Source organism: Podarcis bocagei (assembly GCF_964188305.1).
Source record: "Podarcis bocagei genome assembly, chromosome: 1".
Lineage (NCBI taxonomy): Eukaryota > Metazoa > Chordata > Lepidosauria > Squamata > Lacertidae > Podarcis > Podarcis bocagei.
Window position 1 is genome coordinate 43,383,877 of NC_138125.1, and position 18,662 is coordinate 43,402,538.

The 18,662-nt window shown below is 42.9% G+C and overlaps 2 protein-coding genes and 1 long non-coding RNA gene across 6 annotated transcripts in view; 1 reads left to right on the plus strand and 2 right to left on the minus strand.

The window, feature by feature from the left end:
- FSIP1 (fibrous sheath interacting protein 1) overlaps window positions 1-1,888 on the minus strand; it is a 77,803-nt gene extending 75,915 nt beyond the window's left edge. For both annotated transcript variants that reach the window (XM_081208815.1, XM_081208814.1), the window contains exons 1-2: window positions 1,749-1,888; window positions 37-168 (exon numbers count right to left, since the gene is read on the minus strand). In XM_081208815.1, coding sequence (XP_081064941.1) covers window positions 37-162 — 126 coding nt within the window. In that variant the 5' untranslated portion in view covers window positions 163-168; window positions 1,749-1,888. The remainder of the gene's footprint in view (window positions 1-36; window positions 169-1,748) is intronic.
- Window positions 1,889-1,972: 84 nt separating this feature from the next.
- Window positions 1,973-15,082, plus strand: LOC308596207. Of its 2 annotated transcripts, none has more exons than XR_014012403.1 (4): window positions 1,973-2,081; window positions 6,299-6,391; window positions 8,058-8,284; window positions 14,032-15,082. It is a non-coding gene; the product is annotated as an uncharacterized lncRNA (long non-coding RNA). The 2 variants fall into 2 exon arrangements; XR_014012404.1 differs by having other exon boundaries at window positions 8,058-8,265.
- Window positions 15,083-15,831: 749 nt separating this feature from the next.
- GPR176 (G protein-coupled receptor 176) overlaps window positions 15,832-18,662 on the minus strand; it is a 33,971-nt gene continuing 31,140 nt past the window's right edge. For both annotated transcript variants that reach the window (XM_081209046.1, XM_081209045.1), the window contains exon 3: window positions 15,832-17,891. In XM_081209046.1, the coding sequence (XP_081065172.1) occupies window positions 16,781-17,891 (1,111 nt within the window). In that variant the 3' untranslated portion in view covers window positions 15,832-16,780. The remainder of the gene's footprint in view (window positions 17,892-18,662) is intronic.

Below are 18,662 nucleotides of genomic sequence, written 5' to 3' on the forward strand. Positions count from 1 at the left end.
AGAAAGAGCAAGAAAAACAGTGGACATAATAGTTACCTTAGGCAGGCTTGGCGCTGGTGTTAAAATCTCTAAGGATGTGCTTAAAACTTTGCTCCCATGATTAATTCTTGAGCTAGATGCTGGCCTTGAAATGTCATCCAGGCTTCCCCTTGTAATATCCATTAAAAACTGAAATAAGCAGATAAAGGGAGCACATTATATGGCATGTATTAATTTGATATTTATCAACCTACCATTGTCTTCCACATTTTCCACACAGCGTATATTTGATGGAAACAGCACCCCTCTTTGGATATTCTTGATATGACTTAGGTAAAGACATGAGGAAGGCCAGCAAGGATACACAGGCTAGTTCTGCCTCCTGTCACTGTTCTTGCCATCCTTCATGAGCAGGAGGGCAAACTTATGAAGCGGGAAGCCTTTTGTTTTGTTTTTATGTAATTTTTATTAAATTTTCTGTTTTACAAGTTAAAGTACTCATTTTTAGATCCATAAGATATCAATGACTTTCCTTCTCTTTCCATGGTTAATTTTACATATCATAAATCCCTGCATAGTTTACAGAAACTATACTATTCAGTATTCCATTATTACATCCATCATAACTTATTTACACTGCTGAATTTATCCTAATGCTGCCAGCGTATTTAGCTGTACAGTTATTTCCCATATATTCAATAAACATTTTCCAATCTTCTCTAAACGTATGTTCTTCTTGTTCTCTTATTCTATATGTTAAATCTGCAAGCTGCACATATTCTGTCAACTTACATTGCCACTCTTCTTTGGTTGGGACCTCGCTCATTTTCCATTTGGGGGCTAACAAAACACAGGCCGTATGTATGCAGTTGTTGCATACAACAGAAAGAACTCTGGGTTTTTTGGGAAAGTACTTTTAAACATTTCCCCCCAATTCATTATGTATCATTTCCCAAGGAAGCCTTTTGTATTCTTGGAGGTTGTTCATTTTAATATTCAGGAAAGTTATGGTTCCAAAATGCACAGTAAGTCTCTGCACATCAGTGGCGTAGCGTGGGGGTGCAGGGGGGGCCGGCTGCACGGGGCGCAACATCTGGGGGTTAGGGTTAGGGGGCGCAAATCCACGGGTTAGGGGGCGCAAATTACTTGCCTTGCCCCGGGTGCTGACAACCCACGCTACGCCACTGCTGCACATACAGGAGGATTCTGACTTTACATGTTCAGCCTTCAACTCATAGAGGGGGATCAGCACAGTGACAGGCAGAGCTTGTGCACTTCTCCCCAATGCCCTAAATCTCATTAAGAGAACCCAAAGAGCACTATAGTTCCACGACCATATGGAAACAGTGGGGTGTTAGTTAATGGCATGATCCCATACACAAATTGGTACAGTGATTATGGGCGTAGCCAAGGCGGGCCAGCTCTCCCCCCCCCCCAATCAAGTAAAACAATAGAAATACTTAACTGACTGACCAATCACACTAAAATGAGGCCGCATTTTAAGCTGTATTTTGGGCTGTGTTTTGGGCCGTATTTTGGTTAACTGTTTTGGGGGTTTTTTTATTGCGTTTTGTTGTGGTTTGTTTGGTGTTGGTCGCCCTGGGCCCGGCCCTAGCCGGGGAGGGCAGGATATAAATAAAATTATTTATTTATTTATTTATTATTGTTGTTGTTATGTTGGTCGGGAAATGTTAACTTGCCCCCTCAAAGTAATAATAAACAACAACAACAAGGGCATAATCTGCAAACTTCGCCCTGCATTAACTCACCCGGCGCAGGTTCTCTGCAGAGCGCTCCAGCGGGCGGAGCGAGCAAAACGCCTCTGTAAACAGACAGCCATGAAGACGATACGCTTCTCAATTGCTATGGCAACCCATTCGAAGAGCAGAACCCGGAAATAAGGTAGACACTAAGGGCGGAAATGAGCCCTGCGCCTTCTCGGAGTGCTGCTGAGCATGCGTACCTGGGAAATGCCCGTTGAAGACCTTTAGCGACGTTCTAAAACCGTTAAAAGAACGCGTTGCTGCGGAGCCTGGAGATGCGCCTGATCTTACATATTATGAACTAACCTGGATGTCCTCCATTCTGGCTCCTGCACTCAGGCGCGTCCGTATAGCTCACATGTGCTGCCGAAGCATGTTTTAGCAGCCCTTACCTTTAAGTTTGAGGATAATCTTCAGCCAGGATCAGGGTACCTAGCTATTTGCCGAAAACTGCTGCTTCCGTTTAAGACTGCAATCCAATGCACACCAAGCAGTTTCTTTTGTTTACTTTATTCTTGCAGGTGCAATAGGTAGTTCGTGTGGTGTATGCTTGAAATGCTGCAGTATTTGGCAGTAGATACCATTGAGCTCAGCGAGGGTTACTCTTGAGTAGAAAGATCCAGGGCTGCATTGTATCGGACAGTTTTAATTTCCTTACACGTGCGCGCCGTTATTGCTGAGAACAAGACGGGTTCTCTCTCTCCAATGAACCCCCACAACAACCCTGTGGTGTAAATTAAGCTGAGAGATAGTGATTGGCCCAAGCTCACCCCCCAAGGAGCTTCATGGCTGAAGTGGGCATTTGAACCCTGGTCTCCCAGGTCCTAGTCCAACATTCTAACCATTACACCACACTGCGGTTGAGGTGGGGAGAGAGAAAAGATTCAGAGGTTGAAATCCACTAGTCCCTCATTCCATGCTGCCGTTACTGTATATTTGTGAGACTAGATCTGGTTCAATAAAGAAATTAAAGAAGAAACAACCCCGTGTTAAAACATGCATTTATGACTATAATGCACGTCAGGGTGATACTGTAATTGCACTTTGATAAAAATATATATAATATTTCATCCAGAAGATGGCGTCGTCTGACTTTCAGTATATTGCCCATTAAGCTAAAAGGGTCTGAGGAGGCATGCTTCCTGTTTAGGATGTACTAACATGTTTATAGGCTGGGAATTCTAGACTGGTATTCCTCTGGCAAGCATCCCCACCCCTACTAATAATTTAAACTGTGATTCCCCCTTGAATCTGCCACTTCATTGACAGAGCTGCTGGCAAGCAAAACTGACTACATCATGGAGCCAAAATCAGCATTGAGTTATTGGGGTGGGGATGTCTGACTGCCTGCAGCCACTGTAGGTGAGGGATCTCTAAACATGAACCAGTGTCTTCAGCCTCGGGATGAAAGCTGGGGGGAGGTTTGATTATTCTCAGCCAAGCTGCTTATCAACAGAACACTGCCCTACCCTTGACATCGCTGCTCTCCCATGAGCATTGGCAAGCAAGGTATAGCCCCAAGGTGAAGACCCTTCCCAACACTAAATAAGAGGATTTATTATTACATTTATATCACACCTTTCCACCAAGCAGCTCAAGATGATGCACATGGTTTTCCTGCTCCTCATTTTATCATAACAACAACCCTGTCAGGTAGGTTAGAGGTGGTGATTTGCCCAAGGTCACCCAGTGCATTTCATGGTTAAGTGGAAATTTGAAGTCTGGTCTTCCGGGTCCTAGTCTGACTCTAACCACTACACCACGTTGTTCTGATATATCACTGAAGCCACTTGAGCTGTCACTCTGACCAGCCAGCTGGGAGAGAACCCAAAGAGCGGCATTGATTTTGGCTAGATAGCACCACTCTCAGCCTTCCTTCCCAGCACTATCCTTCACATGGCATACTCTTAAATATTTCAGGAGGAACAGCCTGGAGGGTAAGAAGCTGTTCTTTGCAAGCCGCAGAGCACCATGTGAGGCTCCATTTCTATTTTTTTTTTTTCTCCTAAAATTTTTATTGGGTTTTCACATTTTGATAGACATACAAACATAAAAAGACACAATAAAACACGTATAATTTCATAAACTTACTTTCATTCCCTTCTTTCCTTGACTTCCCCACACCCCCCTTTCCACCTTCCAATTTCCTTAATTGTCTCAGCAAATTATTTTCTCCCGTCTCTTAAATGTTATTCTTATCTTTTCTTAAAGTTTATTACTTTTTCTTGGCCCAATTTTGCTTATCCAGCTTTATACATTAAATACTTTCTCTAGAGTCGGCCTAAGTTCTCTCCCACAAATTCCCTCCTTAAAATGTTAAACCAAAAATCATATATTCCCTTTCTAAATCTCAGATTTTCACTACTCTACTCTCCCCTCCCCCCTTCCCCGGTTTCCGTCCCTTCCCAAACCAGTGTCCTTAAAGAAAAGAAACCATTTTAGCCCGGATTTCTCACATCCGAGGCCCTTAAGCCCCAGTTGGTCTCTCTCCACCAGTTTTGTTGGCAGTCCATTTTGTTGACCTTCTCTTCTCGAGGGGGTTCTGCCATCCACCCCTCGTATTTCCCTCTTTCCAAGTCAACCCAGAGCAATTTCTGGCCAGGATCAATCAGTCTCCCATACTCCAACCTAAAGAAGAAGTCCCGATCATAAATATCTGTTTTTTTATAATCCAATATTCGAGTTATTCCAGGGGCTTCTTCCTTTATCTTTCTCTCCTTCTGCAGATTTGTAATCCACTGGTCATCTTCTTTACTTCCCTTGTTTCCAAAGGTTACAGGCTCTTGGTTGGTTTTTTCCACTTGCATTTCCTCTCCTCTCTCTTCTTCTTTTTCCCCCAGCTCCAAGATTATCTTTTCATCTGCAGCTGCAGAGTTTTTTTCCATCCACTTTGTGTCATCGACAGAGTTGTTTAGTTCAAGATTGAAGGTCATCAATTGTTCAGTCATGAGAGTACTGTGCTCTTGTAGAGTTCCCACAAGACAAAACATTCTTTTTATCTCCGCCCATACTTTTCCTTCTGCAGCCATTGCAATGTCTTTAGTTCCCTCCAGGGGGATTTCCATCAATTCCTTTCCAACAGTCCGTTACTTTGTTGTTCACAGTCACCTTGTTTCCAATCAGTTCACTTTTAATGTAGCACTTTTAATCCAAAAAGATATTATTAACACAGTTCCAATCTTTAATCTCCCGTTTGACAGCTCTTTTGACAGCTGTCAAACTCCTTGTTCTTTTTCTCGGGCTCACACACAGGGCACTTCCCAGGTCTAGGGGGGGGGGGTCAACCCAAAAAGAAGACCTCTGAAATTCCTCTCTTTTCCTCTCCAGCGCAAATACTTCTTAATCCAATTTATGAAAGATATCTATTTAAACACCAGCGTCTTTTCCGACCTAGTGCTCTCTCTTTGCTTTAGGTCCTTTAGTGGGGGGGGGGGAGTGTGGACTTCCTTTTTAACACGTCCCCCCGATCGTACTTAAATTCAAGAATAAAGTCTTTTAGTGCCAAAATTTCCTTCTACTCACGGGTTGCATTTTCCAGTCCAATTTCAGGAAGAAAGATAGCGCTCTTCGGTCCTGGCTCGCGGCTTCGCTCCGCCGAGGTAGCGATGGACTCTCAGCACCACGCCGCTCCCCAGTCCACTCCGCAGCCTTTAAAAAGGCTCTTCGCGGGTCGGGGAGGGCGCTTAAGGTGCCCACCGAGTCACGAAGTCCGCAGGCTTCCGCGCCTGCGGTTTTTAAGGGTCCCCGTGTCGCTGGCACGGCAAGACCCGTCCTCGACGGAGCCGATTCCCTCCGGAGCTCGGAGGGAATCCGCCATTACCCGTTCGCGCTATCCCGGAAGTCCATGTGAGGCTCCATTTCTAACCACCTGCTTGTGAGGTCTTGGCGCGCATTGTCTTGGCGCGCATTGTTGCATGCCTTGTGGGTCATCTAACTGACCTGTATGAAATGGGAGGATGGTCCAGAGACCTCTGCAGCTTCTTTCTTTCCACTGTAGCAGGCTGTGAGGCTGGACCACTTCCTGTTGCTCTGCAAGACAGTATTAGGAGTTTAGCCTCAGGGCTGAAAAGGTAGCCCAAGAGCAGCACTTGCTGGGCTAAAGTCAGTTCTGCTATCCATCTTTATCTCTCGGCTGGCCGACATCTCCTTGTGTGGGGGCTGCAGAAAAGTTAGATCAGATGGGACCAAAGGAAGCTTCTGGGCTGCCAATGGACCATTCCATCATTTTCAGGACATTTGTCAATCTGGTTCCGTATTAAACACAATCCTTTTTTTTATGATCTGCTCCTGCTCCTCAAATTCTTCTTTCTCACAGCAGCTTAAACTTGCTTTTCCATAATATTTTCCTCCTTTCTGCTCTCCTCATTTGGGTAAGACTTCCACTTATTTAAAGGAAACCTTCTAGTCTTTTATAGCTTCCTTGATTCTGCTGCTTAACCATCCTGGCATTCTCTTGGTATGTTTCCTAATTTTAGGTGAACTTCTATTATTGTGGTTTTAAGTAACCCCCCCCCCCCCAATGTGTTTGATCCTTCTGGCCTCTCCGTTTACTTTAGGAATGGGGAAGCTTTTTGTCCTCTTTGATCTTTCGCTCCCACCACCCTGCAAGCCAACCCTCTGTCATCATGATGATGTCAGGTGAATGATAGGTGGGTAGTCCCATCCAGCTCTCAGAAATGACCCATGGGGGTGGGGTGGGGAGAGGCCTCTTTTGCCACCGTGTTTCCTGCAGGGAACATGCTGAGTAGCACCGAGCAGGATTGAACTCTCTGCTCACCAGCTGATAAATGGAGGGTCCAGTTCTGCTCTCTGCAGGGGTCTGCTTTGCCAGCACATTTCCCCCCAGTGATGTTAGCTAATTGATGGGTAGGCATGGTTTGTGAGAAGTGGCCTTGAAGGACAATTGGACCTCAAGACAGACCAAGACTCACCCATAGGCCAGAGGTTCCCCACCCTTGATTTAACTAATGCCCCCATTTTCTCTCTTTTGAAATGAAATGTAACCATGCTGGACTTTCTGGGCAACTTTACACTTACATGCATTTTTGTTCCCAGTCAGTTTTATTGAATTTGAGAACATCAGTTCCTATAGGCACACCATGCAAGATCCTATTACTTGGCTCCCACACACTGTTGGGGATCACCATACTGCAATCTGTGTAAGTGGAGCTACTTGTAGTTTCCTAACAAGCTGACATGAAAACCTCTGAGAGCTCTCTGCAACTCATGAGCACATTTATTATTTTTTATTGCTGCTTGTTCCACACAGAGACAGGCAAGAATTGCCACCAGCCAGAGTGCTGTTCTAATAGTTGATGAAATGGGTTTAATAAGGCTCTCTTATATCAGAACAGACCTGCTGGGCTCATCAGTCTCTGGGGATTCTCAACAAGGAGCAAATGTCTGTCTGCAAAGGTAATCATGCAGCCTAGAAGCAAAGATGATCTTGCATATCTGCCAGTGCTCATGCAGAATCCTAAACAGCTGGATAGTGATGCAAACCAAAATATGATGTAAACTTTCTGGACTTGTTGCAGCTTATCTCTCTCCTGCTGGCTCTGTAGTCTGTTCTGGTAAAGCAAGCTAAATTAAAGAGCCCTGCTGGCGTCACAGAGCATGAGCTTTTGATGTTGGCTGACAATACTGTTTTTATACAAAATCAAGCCTGTTTCTGCTTTAACTCAAGACATTTTTGAGCTAGAACACTTTGAAGCCATTTCAAAATATGAGGCCAATTAGAGTAAATTGGAAATAATTAATGCTAATCTTCTGCTGATATTAAAAACCAGTTGCAATCCACTCTGCTGTTCTTATGTTCTTTCCTTGGAAACAATTAGACACCAGTTATTCGCCTCTGTTCTACATAGTTGTGAGGGGCACTCAATTCTCACCTCGGGAGAGTGTGCTCATATCGCTTTTATTCCTATGAATATCTTGGCAAGACTTGTATTGTTGTTTCCGGCTCCACTATATTTAGGTAAAGGTAAAGGGATCCCTGACCATTAGGTCCAGTCGTGACCGACTCTGGGGTTGCGGTGCTCATCTCGCTTTATTAGCCGAGGGAGCCAGCATACAGCTTCCGGGTCATGTGGCCAGCAGGACTAAGCTGCTTCTGGCGAACCAGAGCAGCGCACGGAAATGCTGTTTACCTTCCCACCAGAGCGGTACCTATTTATCTACTTGCACTTTGACGTGCTTTTGAACTGCTAGGTTGGCAGGAGCTGGGACCGAGCAACGGGAGCTCACCCCGCCACAGGGATTCAAACCGCCGACCTTCTGATCGGCAAGTCCTAGGCTCTGTGGTTTAACCCACAGGTGCAGCTTATATTCGCAACCTTACGGTATGCAGCAAGGAGCGCGGGGCAAACAGCGCCAAGAGTGTAGTGAAGCGGTGCCCACCCCACGCACAGTCCCGTCCTATCACCCAAGGCCGGGAAGGGAGTGTGAGGAAGGGGAAAGGCCGCTGGCAACGCAGCACGGCCGCCCCCCCCCCCCAGGTATGCAGCCAGGAGTAGCAAGGAAAGTGAGTAGCTTATATTCCGGTATTTTTTCTTTTTTTTTTTCTCCCCCCCCCCCCCAATTTTAAAGGTGCGGCTTATATTCGAGTGTGGCTTATATTCGGGCCAATTCGGTAGTTTATTCCAAGTTAATTCACCTGGTTTAGCCTCATCAACATTTAGCTTTAAAAGGAACAACCTGTTAAGACCAGTTTTTCTGCCCTTAATGTTAAGCATGTTTTGGGTTGTATCCAATTGCACCCTTAGTTTATATGCTGCCCTTTGTAATGTAAAATACTATACTGAATCCAGCTCCTGAAGCTTTAAGTTGCTATTTGAGGGAGGATGTTTCCCTCATAATCCTGGGCTTCGAAAATGGATCTAGAAGAAGTGTTTGATAAACATGACTGGAAAGTAGATTAATAGGAAGCAGAAGGAAATTAATGTTCTTGACATTTTGCCACAATGTCTGCTGTAAGGCAGATGTGGTCCACATTGCATTGATACTATCTATAATTCCTCTCCATTAGTTGAATTTGGAGTTCAGTGGAAGAACCAAAGTGGGGTTAATGGGAGCAAGACTTCCAGAGGCACTTCCCTCTTTGTTGGGTTGCTGATTGATTGAGTTAAGCAAATCATCATGAATTAGCCAGAAGATATGGTAAACTGACGCAGTAGCTATGAAAGAGGAATGGCAGATGAAATGGATGGGATATGTTGAACTGGCAAGCTTAACTAGTAAAATTAGAGAGCAAAATGAGACAGCTTTCAAGGAGGATTGGAAATTGTTTGTAGATTATTTTTTTTTAAATGTAAATATGTTAAAATGCAATCAGCTTTGAAGTATAGCAGTAAAAGGTATACTAAGAATAATGTGGCAGAAAGAATGTATAGAATAACTATAATATACAGCAGCAATAGATAATATGAGGAAACCATGGAAGGGTGGGGAGGTCAAATACCAAATGTAAAGTGGAAAATGTTTTATTATTGGTATTATATACATATTCTTTGTTTCTTGTACCCAATAAACAAAGGGTGGAATCCAGCTATGTCCACCCACCAGAAAGATGGACGCCATTTGTGAAAGGGATAAGTCCTCCTCCCCACAGCCCCCACCATGCCTCCAAATTTGCTTTTGAGGATTGGAAGGATGCTGTGAAGCAGATTTGGAAGACGCATGGGAGCCACACAAGAAAGGAAGAGTGAAGTCCTGTCACATGATGGAACCCCACTCAAGTGACATTGGATATTACACAAATAGCGTAGCACGCTATGTTGGAAAGGTTGTGATACATTGGAATTGCTTTAATGCCCAGTGTGGTGTGCCCCATAATCTCCCCGAATGTCTAGAAATTTAACATCATTGTGGATTTATACTCTGCTGCCCAGTTTGAGAAAGATCCAATAAAGGCAGTGGTAAATTTAATTTATTCAGAGTCCGCTTTATCCTCTTATAAACAGCTCTTGGTTAATTTACAGTTGGTAGTAAACATTTCTTTTTGAAATAACTAGAAATTACCTCTTCCTTGAAGCAGTGGATGGAGAAACGGAGGGATATTACGATTATGCAAGAAGCTGGTTGTCATGCACAAGCCACCAAAGCCCTAAACAACTCTTAATTCCTTCCTTGTTTCTTGGGTTTTTCACGTTTGCCAGCAGTGAATGCTAATGTATTCACTCCTACTAAATCTAAATATACCTTTCACGGGAATTTAGCTTTTCATTTTGTCAGCGATGATTAATATGTTAGTTCTATCTATCAACAGATTGCTTTATTAATATGTATTATATACTTGGGTTTGTTTAATTGTCTGCTTGCTCTTTATGTTTTATTTTTCTGTATTTTGTCAGTGGGCTGCCCACACCTCTCTACTATTTTCACCGAAAGCTCTCCTCTGTGTCTCCTGCCGACCCCTGACACAGGAGGGAGACAGCCTTTTCCATCCTACCATCCAGCTTATGGAATGCCCTCCTTAGAGATGCTCACATTGCACCAACCTTGATGTCGTTTCAGTGCCAGGCAAATACATTATTTATTTGCCCAGACATTTCAGCAGGGAATAGAAATTAGCTTTATGTTAATATTCTGCTTTGCTGAATTGTATAGGTTTGTTTTCTTTGCTTCCTGTAGTGTTTTATCTATTTACTGGCTTCTATTATATTCCAGTATGTCACCCTGAGAGGCTTTGTTGAAGGCAGGCACAGAAATGTTCTAAACAAGCAATGAGTTTACCTGGCATTTTCCATTTTAAAATAATAAAATTTTAAAGACTTTATTTTAAGCTCACCCTGACAGACAATGGGGGAGTAAAGTCTTGCCTCTGAAAGTCTTGCTCCTGTTAATACTGTGTAGGTTCTTCTGCTGAACACAATTTTAACTAACGCAAGAACAGCGTTTCAATATTAATGTGGTGTGTACGTCATTGCTTTGATATCTTGTGAATATTAATTTTCTTCTTCGTTTTTGTCTCTCTGTATTGCAGTGGCAAACAATATAATAGGCTGGAAGCCTCATCTTTTGGCCCACATCGAAATGCTCAGTATAAAACTAATGACTGCATTAAGAATATTGTTATCTAGAGGCCCTGGATAAGAATATTAAATAGAGAACAGGGGGAAAAACATTGCTGAAGAATTTATAGTGGAATGAGTACAAGCCCTTAATGGAATAGTTGGAGGAGAGGTGGGGGGCTGAGGAAGCCTAATGGAAGGAAAAACAAAGAGAACAGAAAAATTATATATTGGAAGCGAATTCAAGAGGGCATGTAAATAGTCACGACTTGTTACCTGTGGAAAGTAATGGTTTGGTCCCACCCCCGCAGAAGATCAGATGGGCAGATGTTTGGCAGGCGGTAGCCCTAGGTAGGAGTTCTCCTCACAGATTAGTATTGTATGAGGGAGAGAGCAGACACACACCTTCCATTGTGTTTCTGCAAGAATAAATGAAGCTGTCCATTTTGGTTTCTCTGCTTCTAATTTTTCTAATCTTCAATTCAGTTCTCCACATTTCGACATCCATTTGTGAGATACGTAATATACATACCTCGGCACAGCAAATTTCTCTAAAATAATGCGATTCTGTAGACTATTTTCACAAATACGAGCATTTTTATGGACACTTCACCTCAGTCTGTGAGTTTTGGAACACATGATTTAGAATTGCAAAATTCAAAGGAGCTTCAAACGATGGCTGTGTTTTGGTTCTGCCATTGTTCTGGACAGTGCTGATTAGGTAGGTCCACCTTTAAACGTGAACTAAACTCTCTCCCATTCCTAGTTCTCCCCACCACCACCACAAAAAATGGTGTTCCCATCGCTTGTGTCCTACCACTCACCACCTAGTGGAGGGTTAATTTATACAGGGCAAGCCTACTGTACGCAATGGAGGATCCCCATATGTGGTCTGTTTCCTATTGCACAGAAAGCCTCCACAAGTAATGCACCTCACCTGCAGAGGTTGCTGACAATATGTCAGTCCTGCCCACCTGTCAAATTTGGCATGCCAGAGGTAGGGTGGTAAGAAAAGTTCCCCCACCTCTGTAATGAGTTCTGCAGGCCTCCTTTCCACCCAGCTGCCTAGCTTTGAAGCCATAGAACTCCTCAAGGCAGAACCAGTAAGCTAATTGCAGTCACAGTGGGTGTGACATCTCCCGACGCCTAGACTTGCTGTGATTCTGAGCAGCTCAAGCAATGGCATTGCTTTTGACAAAGAAGTCGACTTGATTCTAAGAAGAGGATAAAGGGAGTTCAGTATCAGTGAGGTCTGGTGGTGCTTGCAGCTTTGGGGCTGTGAACATGGCAATCTGGTCAACTAGGGACCAAATATTGGCAATTATTTTCATTTAACTGTGCTAAGTATGCAATATTATTAGGACGTAGGTGGCGCTGTGGTCTAAACCACCGAGTCTCTTGGGCTTGCCAACAGGAAGGTAAGAAGTTCGAATCCCAATAACGGGGTGAGCTTCTGTTGCTCCTGCCAACCTAGCAGTTCGAAAGCACACCAGTGCAAGTAGATAAATAGGTACCACGGCGGTGTGAACTCCACAACTCCATAGTCGCCTTTGACTGGACTTAATTATCCAGGGCAGGGGTCTGCAACCTTTAAGACAAAAAGAGCCACTTGGACCCGTTTCCGAAGAAAAAACAACTGGGAGCCGCAAAATTCGTCATTATAAAAATAACTTTTTTGTCACTTTTTTATTATTTCTTTGTTTGACCCCTCAGAATTACTCCTCCTCATAGAAATAAATGTTAAATTAACAAGTTACCTTTGTGTGTGTGTGTGTTCTTCACTCCCCTTCAAAACAGTGACCACCGTACATGCCCCCTTTCAATGCAGTGACCAGCGTACATGCCCCTTACAATGTAGCGGGCAGGAAGGTGACGTTGGGAAGGTGCGTGACTAACGCACGCACCGCCCCCATGCGACGTCACAGCCAGTACAGCGCCTGCCACAGTGGGGAGTGTCGCCTCCTCCCCTCGCTAGTATCCGCCCTGGAGCCGTGGCAAAGGTGTAAAAGAGCCACATGCGGCTCCGGAGCCGCGGGTTGCCGACCCCTGATCCAGGGGTTTTACCTTTTACCTGGAGGTAGAAAGAGATTACTTCACCGAGTCTAGAAACTATCTCTAGTGAAGGATATGAATTCAGAAGTAAGTTTTCTCTAGAATGTTGTCTTCACTTAGCAAAACCATAAAGACGGTTGGATTCTCAAACATTGAGACTGCAGATAGATCAATCACAACTGAATGAGGCAGCCAGGTGGTTTGTAGCGTCAGATGATGATGAAAAGAAAGATTTACAGGATTGAGTTCTTACACTTTATTCAGTCAGGGCAAATCTATTAAAACTCCTAAAAAAAATGAAGATAAGGGAGGCAATGGTGAAATCAGTGGTCATATTCTGAAGTTGTATGCATTTTCGAGATAGAAAACTGCCTGGGGCAAAACAAAGAGGGAAAGAGCACTGTATTAATAAAGCATTTACATATTTTATTGCAAGTTTGTTATCAATAACATTTAGAAAAAATTCTTAAGATCCCTTAGAATCTGTAGATCCATTTGAAACTTGAGGAAGAATATCTGTGTGTCGTAAGTAATGCTTATGTAATATTCCCCCCGCTCTTGCTTTAAGATTGTGCCGCTCAGATATGGTTGTTTTTTTCAAACGTAGCAAAGAGATGTTTGTTCTTGTGACAAACCCACCGTTCAAGGAAAACAAGCAGATTCTCACCCAAAGGCTCAGCGTGCACAAAATACTCTAGTGCAGAATGCAAGGGCTTGAAAAACGATATCAGTGTTGTGCTTTTTGCAGAACCACAGTGGCCACGTTTATGGAAAAGAAAGGGTCTGTTTGCAAAGTAAACCATGGAACAGACACAGCGTGGAAGCGAAACAACCTCCAGTTGTTTCATCTGCATAAGCATTTCAGCTTGCCAGACAACTCATATTAGTTTTCTGACTGAATTAGACGGTGCAGCATCTAATAACCAACGTTCATGATACTGTATACAGGAGACTGCCCTGGACACATAAGTTTCTTCTTGTTATGACAGGTTTTGATCTGTGAAGTGTTTAACATTATGAAGTTTGATCACTGCATTAGTAAGGAATGGTTTACCCATCTATACTTAGATGTATACTGTACTTATTTTACAGAATAGTAGGGATTATTTTTTCCCCAGGTATGATGTGGGTGGGAGGAAGGAAGGAGACACCTTGGCATTTGTAATCTTGTATAATTCACTAACTGCTAATGGAGACCTTTCTCTTTAAATTTTTCAGGAATTCAGGGTGACTTTTCTCACCTGTAGTGGAAATGCAGAATGGTAAAAAAAATGATCTTCTAAAGCAAGGGAGGCTAACCTGTGCCAATCTAAATGTTGCTGAACTACAACACCCAACTTCCTGCTCATTGGCAGCTGTAGCCATTGCAGATTTTATTTTGGATAGATTTAGCTTTGAATCCTTAAGCAGGTTTACCAAATTACATTAAAATTAAAATTGTATTCCTGTGGCTTTTTAGAAGTAGGTGCTATTATATACATACCCTAGCTAGAATTTTGTTTGCCACATTCTGGAAACTGAGCTAGTTAGATAGGCATGGGAAAAGTTAGATTTTCTTACATTAAATATGATGTTAAGGTCCTAAGAGGAAAAATATGAAGAAACCCTAGGTAATTGGTACTCGGTGATATAGCACATTAAGGGAGAATTCGGATCTGAAAAATTTAGGTTTATATTACGCTGTAGAGTATTTATTGATAGAATTATGATTATATTACTTCATGTATAGTATGTATAGGGGAATATATATGTAGAAATAATATATTTTATAATCTAGTATTCTATATATCCGTATTTAGTATATATACTATATATAGCATGTTTTGTATTTTGAAAAATGAAATAAAAGAGGTCTTAATGTTTGAAGTTGGTTTTTTTAAAAAAGAAAAAAAAGAGGCAAATAAAAGAAAGTGGGCCCAGTTTACTTCTGGTCACTTATAGCTTGCCACACATAACAAAAGGTAGCTATAGATACAGATGTGCATCCCCAGACACTTCCAAAGACAGCCAACAACTCCAACATGGCTGAACATCCAGATGTGTACTCACATCAGCTACACACAAATAAGACTGCTTTGGTGTGCAGATCTATTTTGCTGGATCAGGAAAATTGCTATTGTAATTCAAAGGAGATAGAATCATGGATTAGTAGAATTGTAGAGTTGAAAGGGACCGCAAGGGTCATCTGCCCCCCCCCCCCAGGAATCTTACCTAAACAAGAACTTACCCTACCAGTTCAGCTATTTATAGCATGCTATGCTTTTATACTCATGGAATCCAACATTTTTTTGTCCTCACAATGGCATGTAAGTTCATAGCCACAAAACTGTTGAAAAATGCACATCTGAGATGAAAATTCTTCTCGTTCTTTCTGCGGGTTCTGCTCAAATATGTAAATATGCTGGTCTTATAAACCTTTGGGTGTGTGCAGTTAATGAGTTGCATCCAATGTTTGTCATATTCAGAGTAAACCACTAAAATTAATGAGTGTGACTGAGGTCAATTCATTGTAATGCATCAACTCTGAGGAAAAACTTCATTGGATACAACCCGATACCTTTCCCTACAGATATTACAATTTTGCAGATATGATTCCAATGGTGCAAATAATTATCCAAGGTCTTCTGCTTTGTATTTGCATATTCTATTTGCATACCTGATTGGTTGAGAGCAAAACACAGATTGTTAATGAAATCCACTTTGCATTTTCCTTTCCCTACCCAATGAAGGTGGGTGAAATTTCAGATAAATCAAACAAGGAGAATCACATGCAAAGAATCAGTGTGTGCAGATAGTTAGAATTCAAAATGCATCCATTACTTAGCAGATAACTGAACAGCCACATGGCGTGAGTCTCGTAAGCCCAACCAAAGAAGCATTTTCTAGATGGAATCCATGGAGGACCTGCAAGTGTGTTACAGCTGAGAAGTTAAACTTGCACTGTAGAGCCTGTTATAAATGCACTACATGCCAGACAAACAGCAACCGTGTGTGCCAGTTACCTATGTGTCAGTTCACCAAAGTGACCATGCTACATTGTGGAGGCACAGAAAATACTCCGTACCAAAAAAATCACAGGAATCTTTATAACACAGTGATAAATTTAAATTAAGGGTCACATTGGCCAATACTTCATGAAGAAGAAGAAGAAAAACTCTCAACATTTGCTGTGCCATTTTCCATGTGGTTGAAAGTGCTTAGTATATTTTACCTCTGTTAAGGTGTTGCTTCTCCCCAATCTTTTTTTTTTTTGCTGAAAACCTGCAATACTCAGCCCACTAAATTTCAGCCCCTAAATGGAAGTGTTTCATAGATAGTAACCAAGATTGTATTTAGCCCACAATTGTCTGAACAGCATGAAACAGCTTAAAATACTTTTAAGATAAATGTACAAACAAACAAAAAACCAAGGAGGAAGAAAAATCTCATTAAATTATAAAATATAATTGAAATGTCAGGTCCTTGTTTATTCCTGGCCACTTGAAGCCATGCCAATTGTACAGGCCATGGAATGCTCCTAAAAGATGCTCAGTGCTTCTGTGAAAGAGCAGAAAGAGATATGGACCTCCAGGGGAAGGGAGCTTCATATTTATTATGCTCCCTTCCCCCGAGTTCCATAATCACAGAACAGTGACCCCAATGTCTCTGTGTGTACATTATAAAGACTTGCTGCATTTGGCCAGTCCCGGAGATCACAACAAGGTATAATGTGGAAAGCAGTCTTTGGGGCAGAAAGCGTCCAAAAACGCCTATTTGGAAGTTAAACAAGTCTATATAAATTAATATAAAGAAACAGGTAGGCCGAGATATTTGTATCGAAACCCATTCCTAAGGAACACTTGCTTTCGCTTTGCTTTTACATAAATTGGCACAAAAAATAAGCCTTTATTAAATTTCAACCTAACAAAGATCCATAGGATCACATGTATGCAAGAAGGCAGCCCCGCCTCTCATCACAGAACGCTCCTGCTTGGACTAGGAATCCACCTTGGGGAAGATGCTGACTTTATTGTTCCTGCTAATTTTTCTTTCTGCTTTACCCTTGGGCTGTTTGGTCTGGATTAGCTCCTCGGGCGTATTCCCCAGAGGAGGCAGGAGTCGTTTCTTACTGTTCCGATTTTCTGACAGCCACTGTGGAGGCAACTCAAAGGGTCCAAAGCCCAGCTGCATGGAATACTTCTCATTGGCCAATTCAGCTTCTGTTGGCATCGCTGGAGCCACTTGCGCGGCCGAGTCTGCAATGGCGTGAGGAATAGGCCTCTGAACCAAAGTCTGCTCCACGTCTAAGCTGGTTGTGGGGATCTCCTTCTGTTGGTAGCCACTGGAGCCAATGGATTTGGTTTCGTTCTCTTCTTCATCCTCTGTGGGCTTGAAAATCTGCTGCTGCCCAATGTGAAACATCTCCAGAAGCTGGCTACCAGAACGAACGTGAGGCTCCAGGCTGATGTCCCCAGCGCCTCCGGAGCTGACTGTGTTCCTCCGACTATACCTTCGGTGTAACTGCATCATTGTCCCTACCAAACATTTCCGTACGGACTTGTTAACAGTCAGGAAGAGCAGAGGGTTGGCTAGCAGTGATATCTTGGGCAGCCAGATGGCAGTGAGAAGCAAGTACACAGAAGCGTCAGAAACATTGAGCACAGTGCGGTAAATCACCAAAGCCATATAGGGGATACTGCAGAAAATGAAAACCATAACCATGGAGAGCAGCATGGCATGAAGTTCAGATTCTCTCTGAGAGGCGTAAGGGATAGAGATAGTGTTTTGAGGGGTTCTTAAGGCAGCTATGATGACTTTTTTCTTCTGACTGGCACTCAGTGCCCTGCGGATGAGGATCATAAAGAGAAAGACCACAGCCACCGGCACAATCACAGTGGTAATGTTGTAAATAATGACGTATGCTAAGCGGCCAATGGAGTAACTCCAAGGCTCAGTACAAGTGGACATAGCATAAATATCCAGTACATTGGTCACAGCAAATACAGGAATGCTGGCTATCACTGCATGAGCCCAGATGTAGATCACCAGGTCTCGAGATTTGGCATCCGATATCTTCCTTTCCAGTGGATACAAAACTGAGTAGTACCTACAAAAAAAGAAGGAAAGGGGACTGTAAGAGATGAACAAATGCATGTAAAGAGTAAAGTTGCAACTCTTCCTACCTCCCCTCTATCCCTGGGTAGATTGACTTAAATTTGAGTGATCTAAATCACTGATTTGGTCTTGACTAGCCCTGTATTTTAAATTGCTTCTTCCCTTGATATAAAAGTACCGTAGATTCTGGCATATTAGGTGACTGGGCGTATAAGATGACCCCCCCCCAATTGGCAGCTGCCAATTTGGGGGGTCGACTTATACACCCAGTCTTATACAGTGCAGCTTCGCTGGGCAGTGGCAGTGGGCAGCGGGCTCCGTTCCGCGCCGGGAGGAAGCCGCCCAGCAAAGCCGGCTAAGCATCGCTGGGCAGCTTCGCCGGGCAGCTTCCTCCTGGCGCGAAGCCCGCCACCTACTGCCGCTGCCCAAGGAACCCATACCCGGCGTATAAGACGACTGACTTTTTAGAGGATTTTCCGGGGTTAAAAAGTCGTCTTATACGCCGGAATTTACGGTATCATTTATCACCAGATCTTCAACAGCACAGTCTTACACATGTCTATACAGAAGTTAATTAGTCTTTTTCTTTCTTTCTTTCTTTCTTTCTTTCTTTCTTTCTTTCTTTCTTTCTTTCTTTCTTTCTTTACCTACAGAAATCAATTGCCCTGCCCATTATTTTGATAAAAATATGTAATCAATGGAAAAGGCCAAATTAGATGTGGTACAACTTCTGTCTTCCATGAAAGAATATCTAATCCAAGTA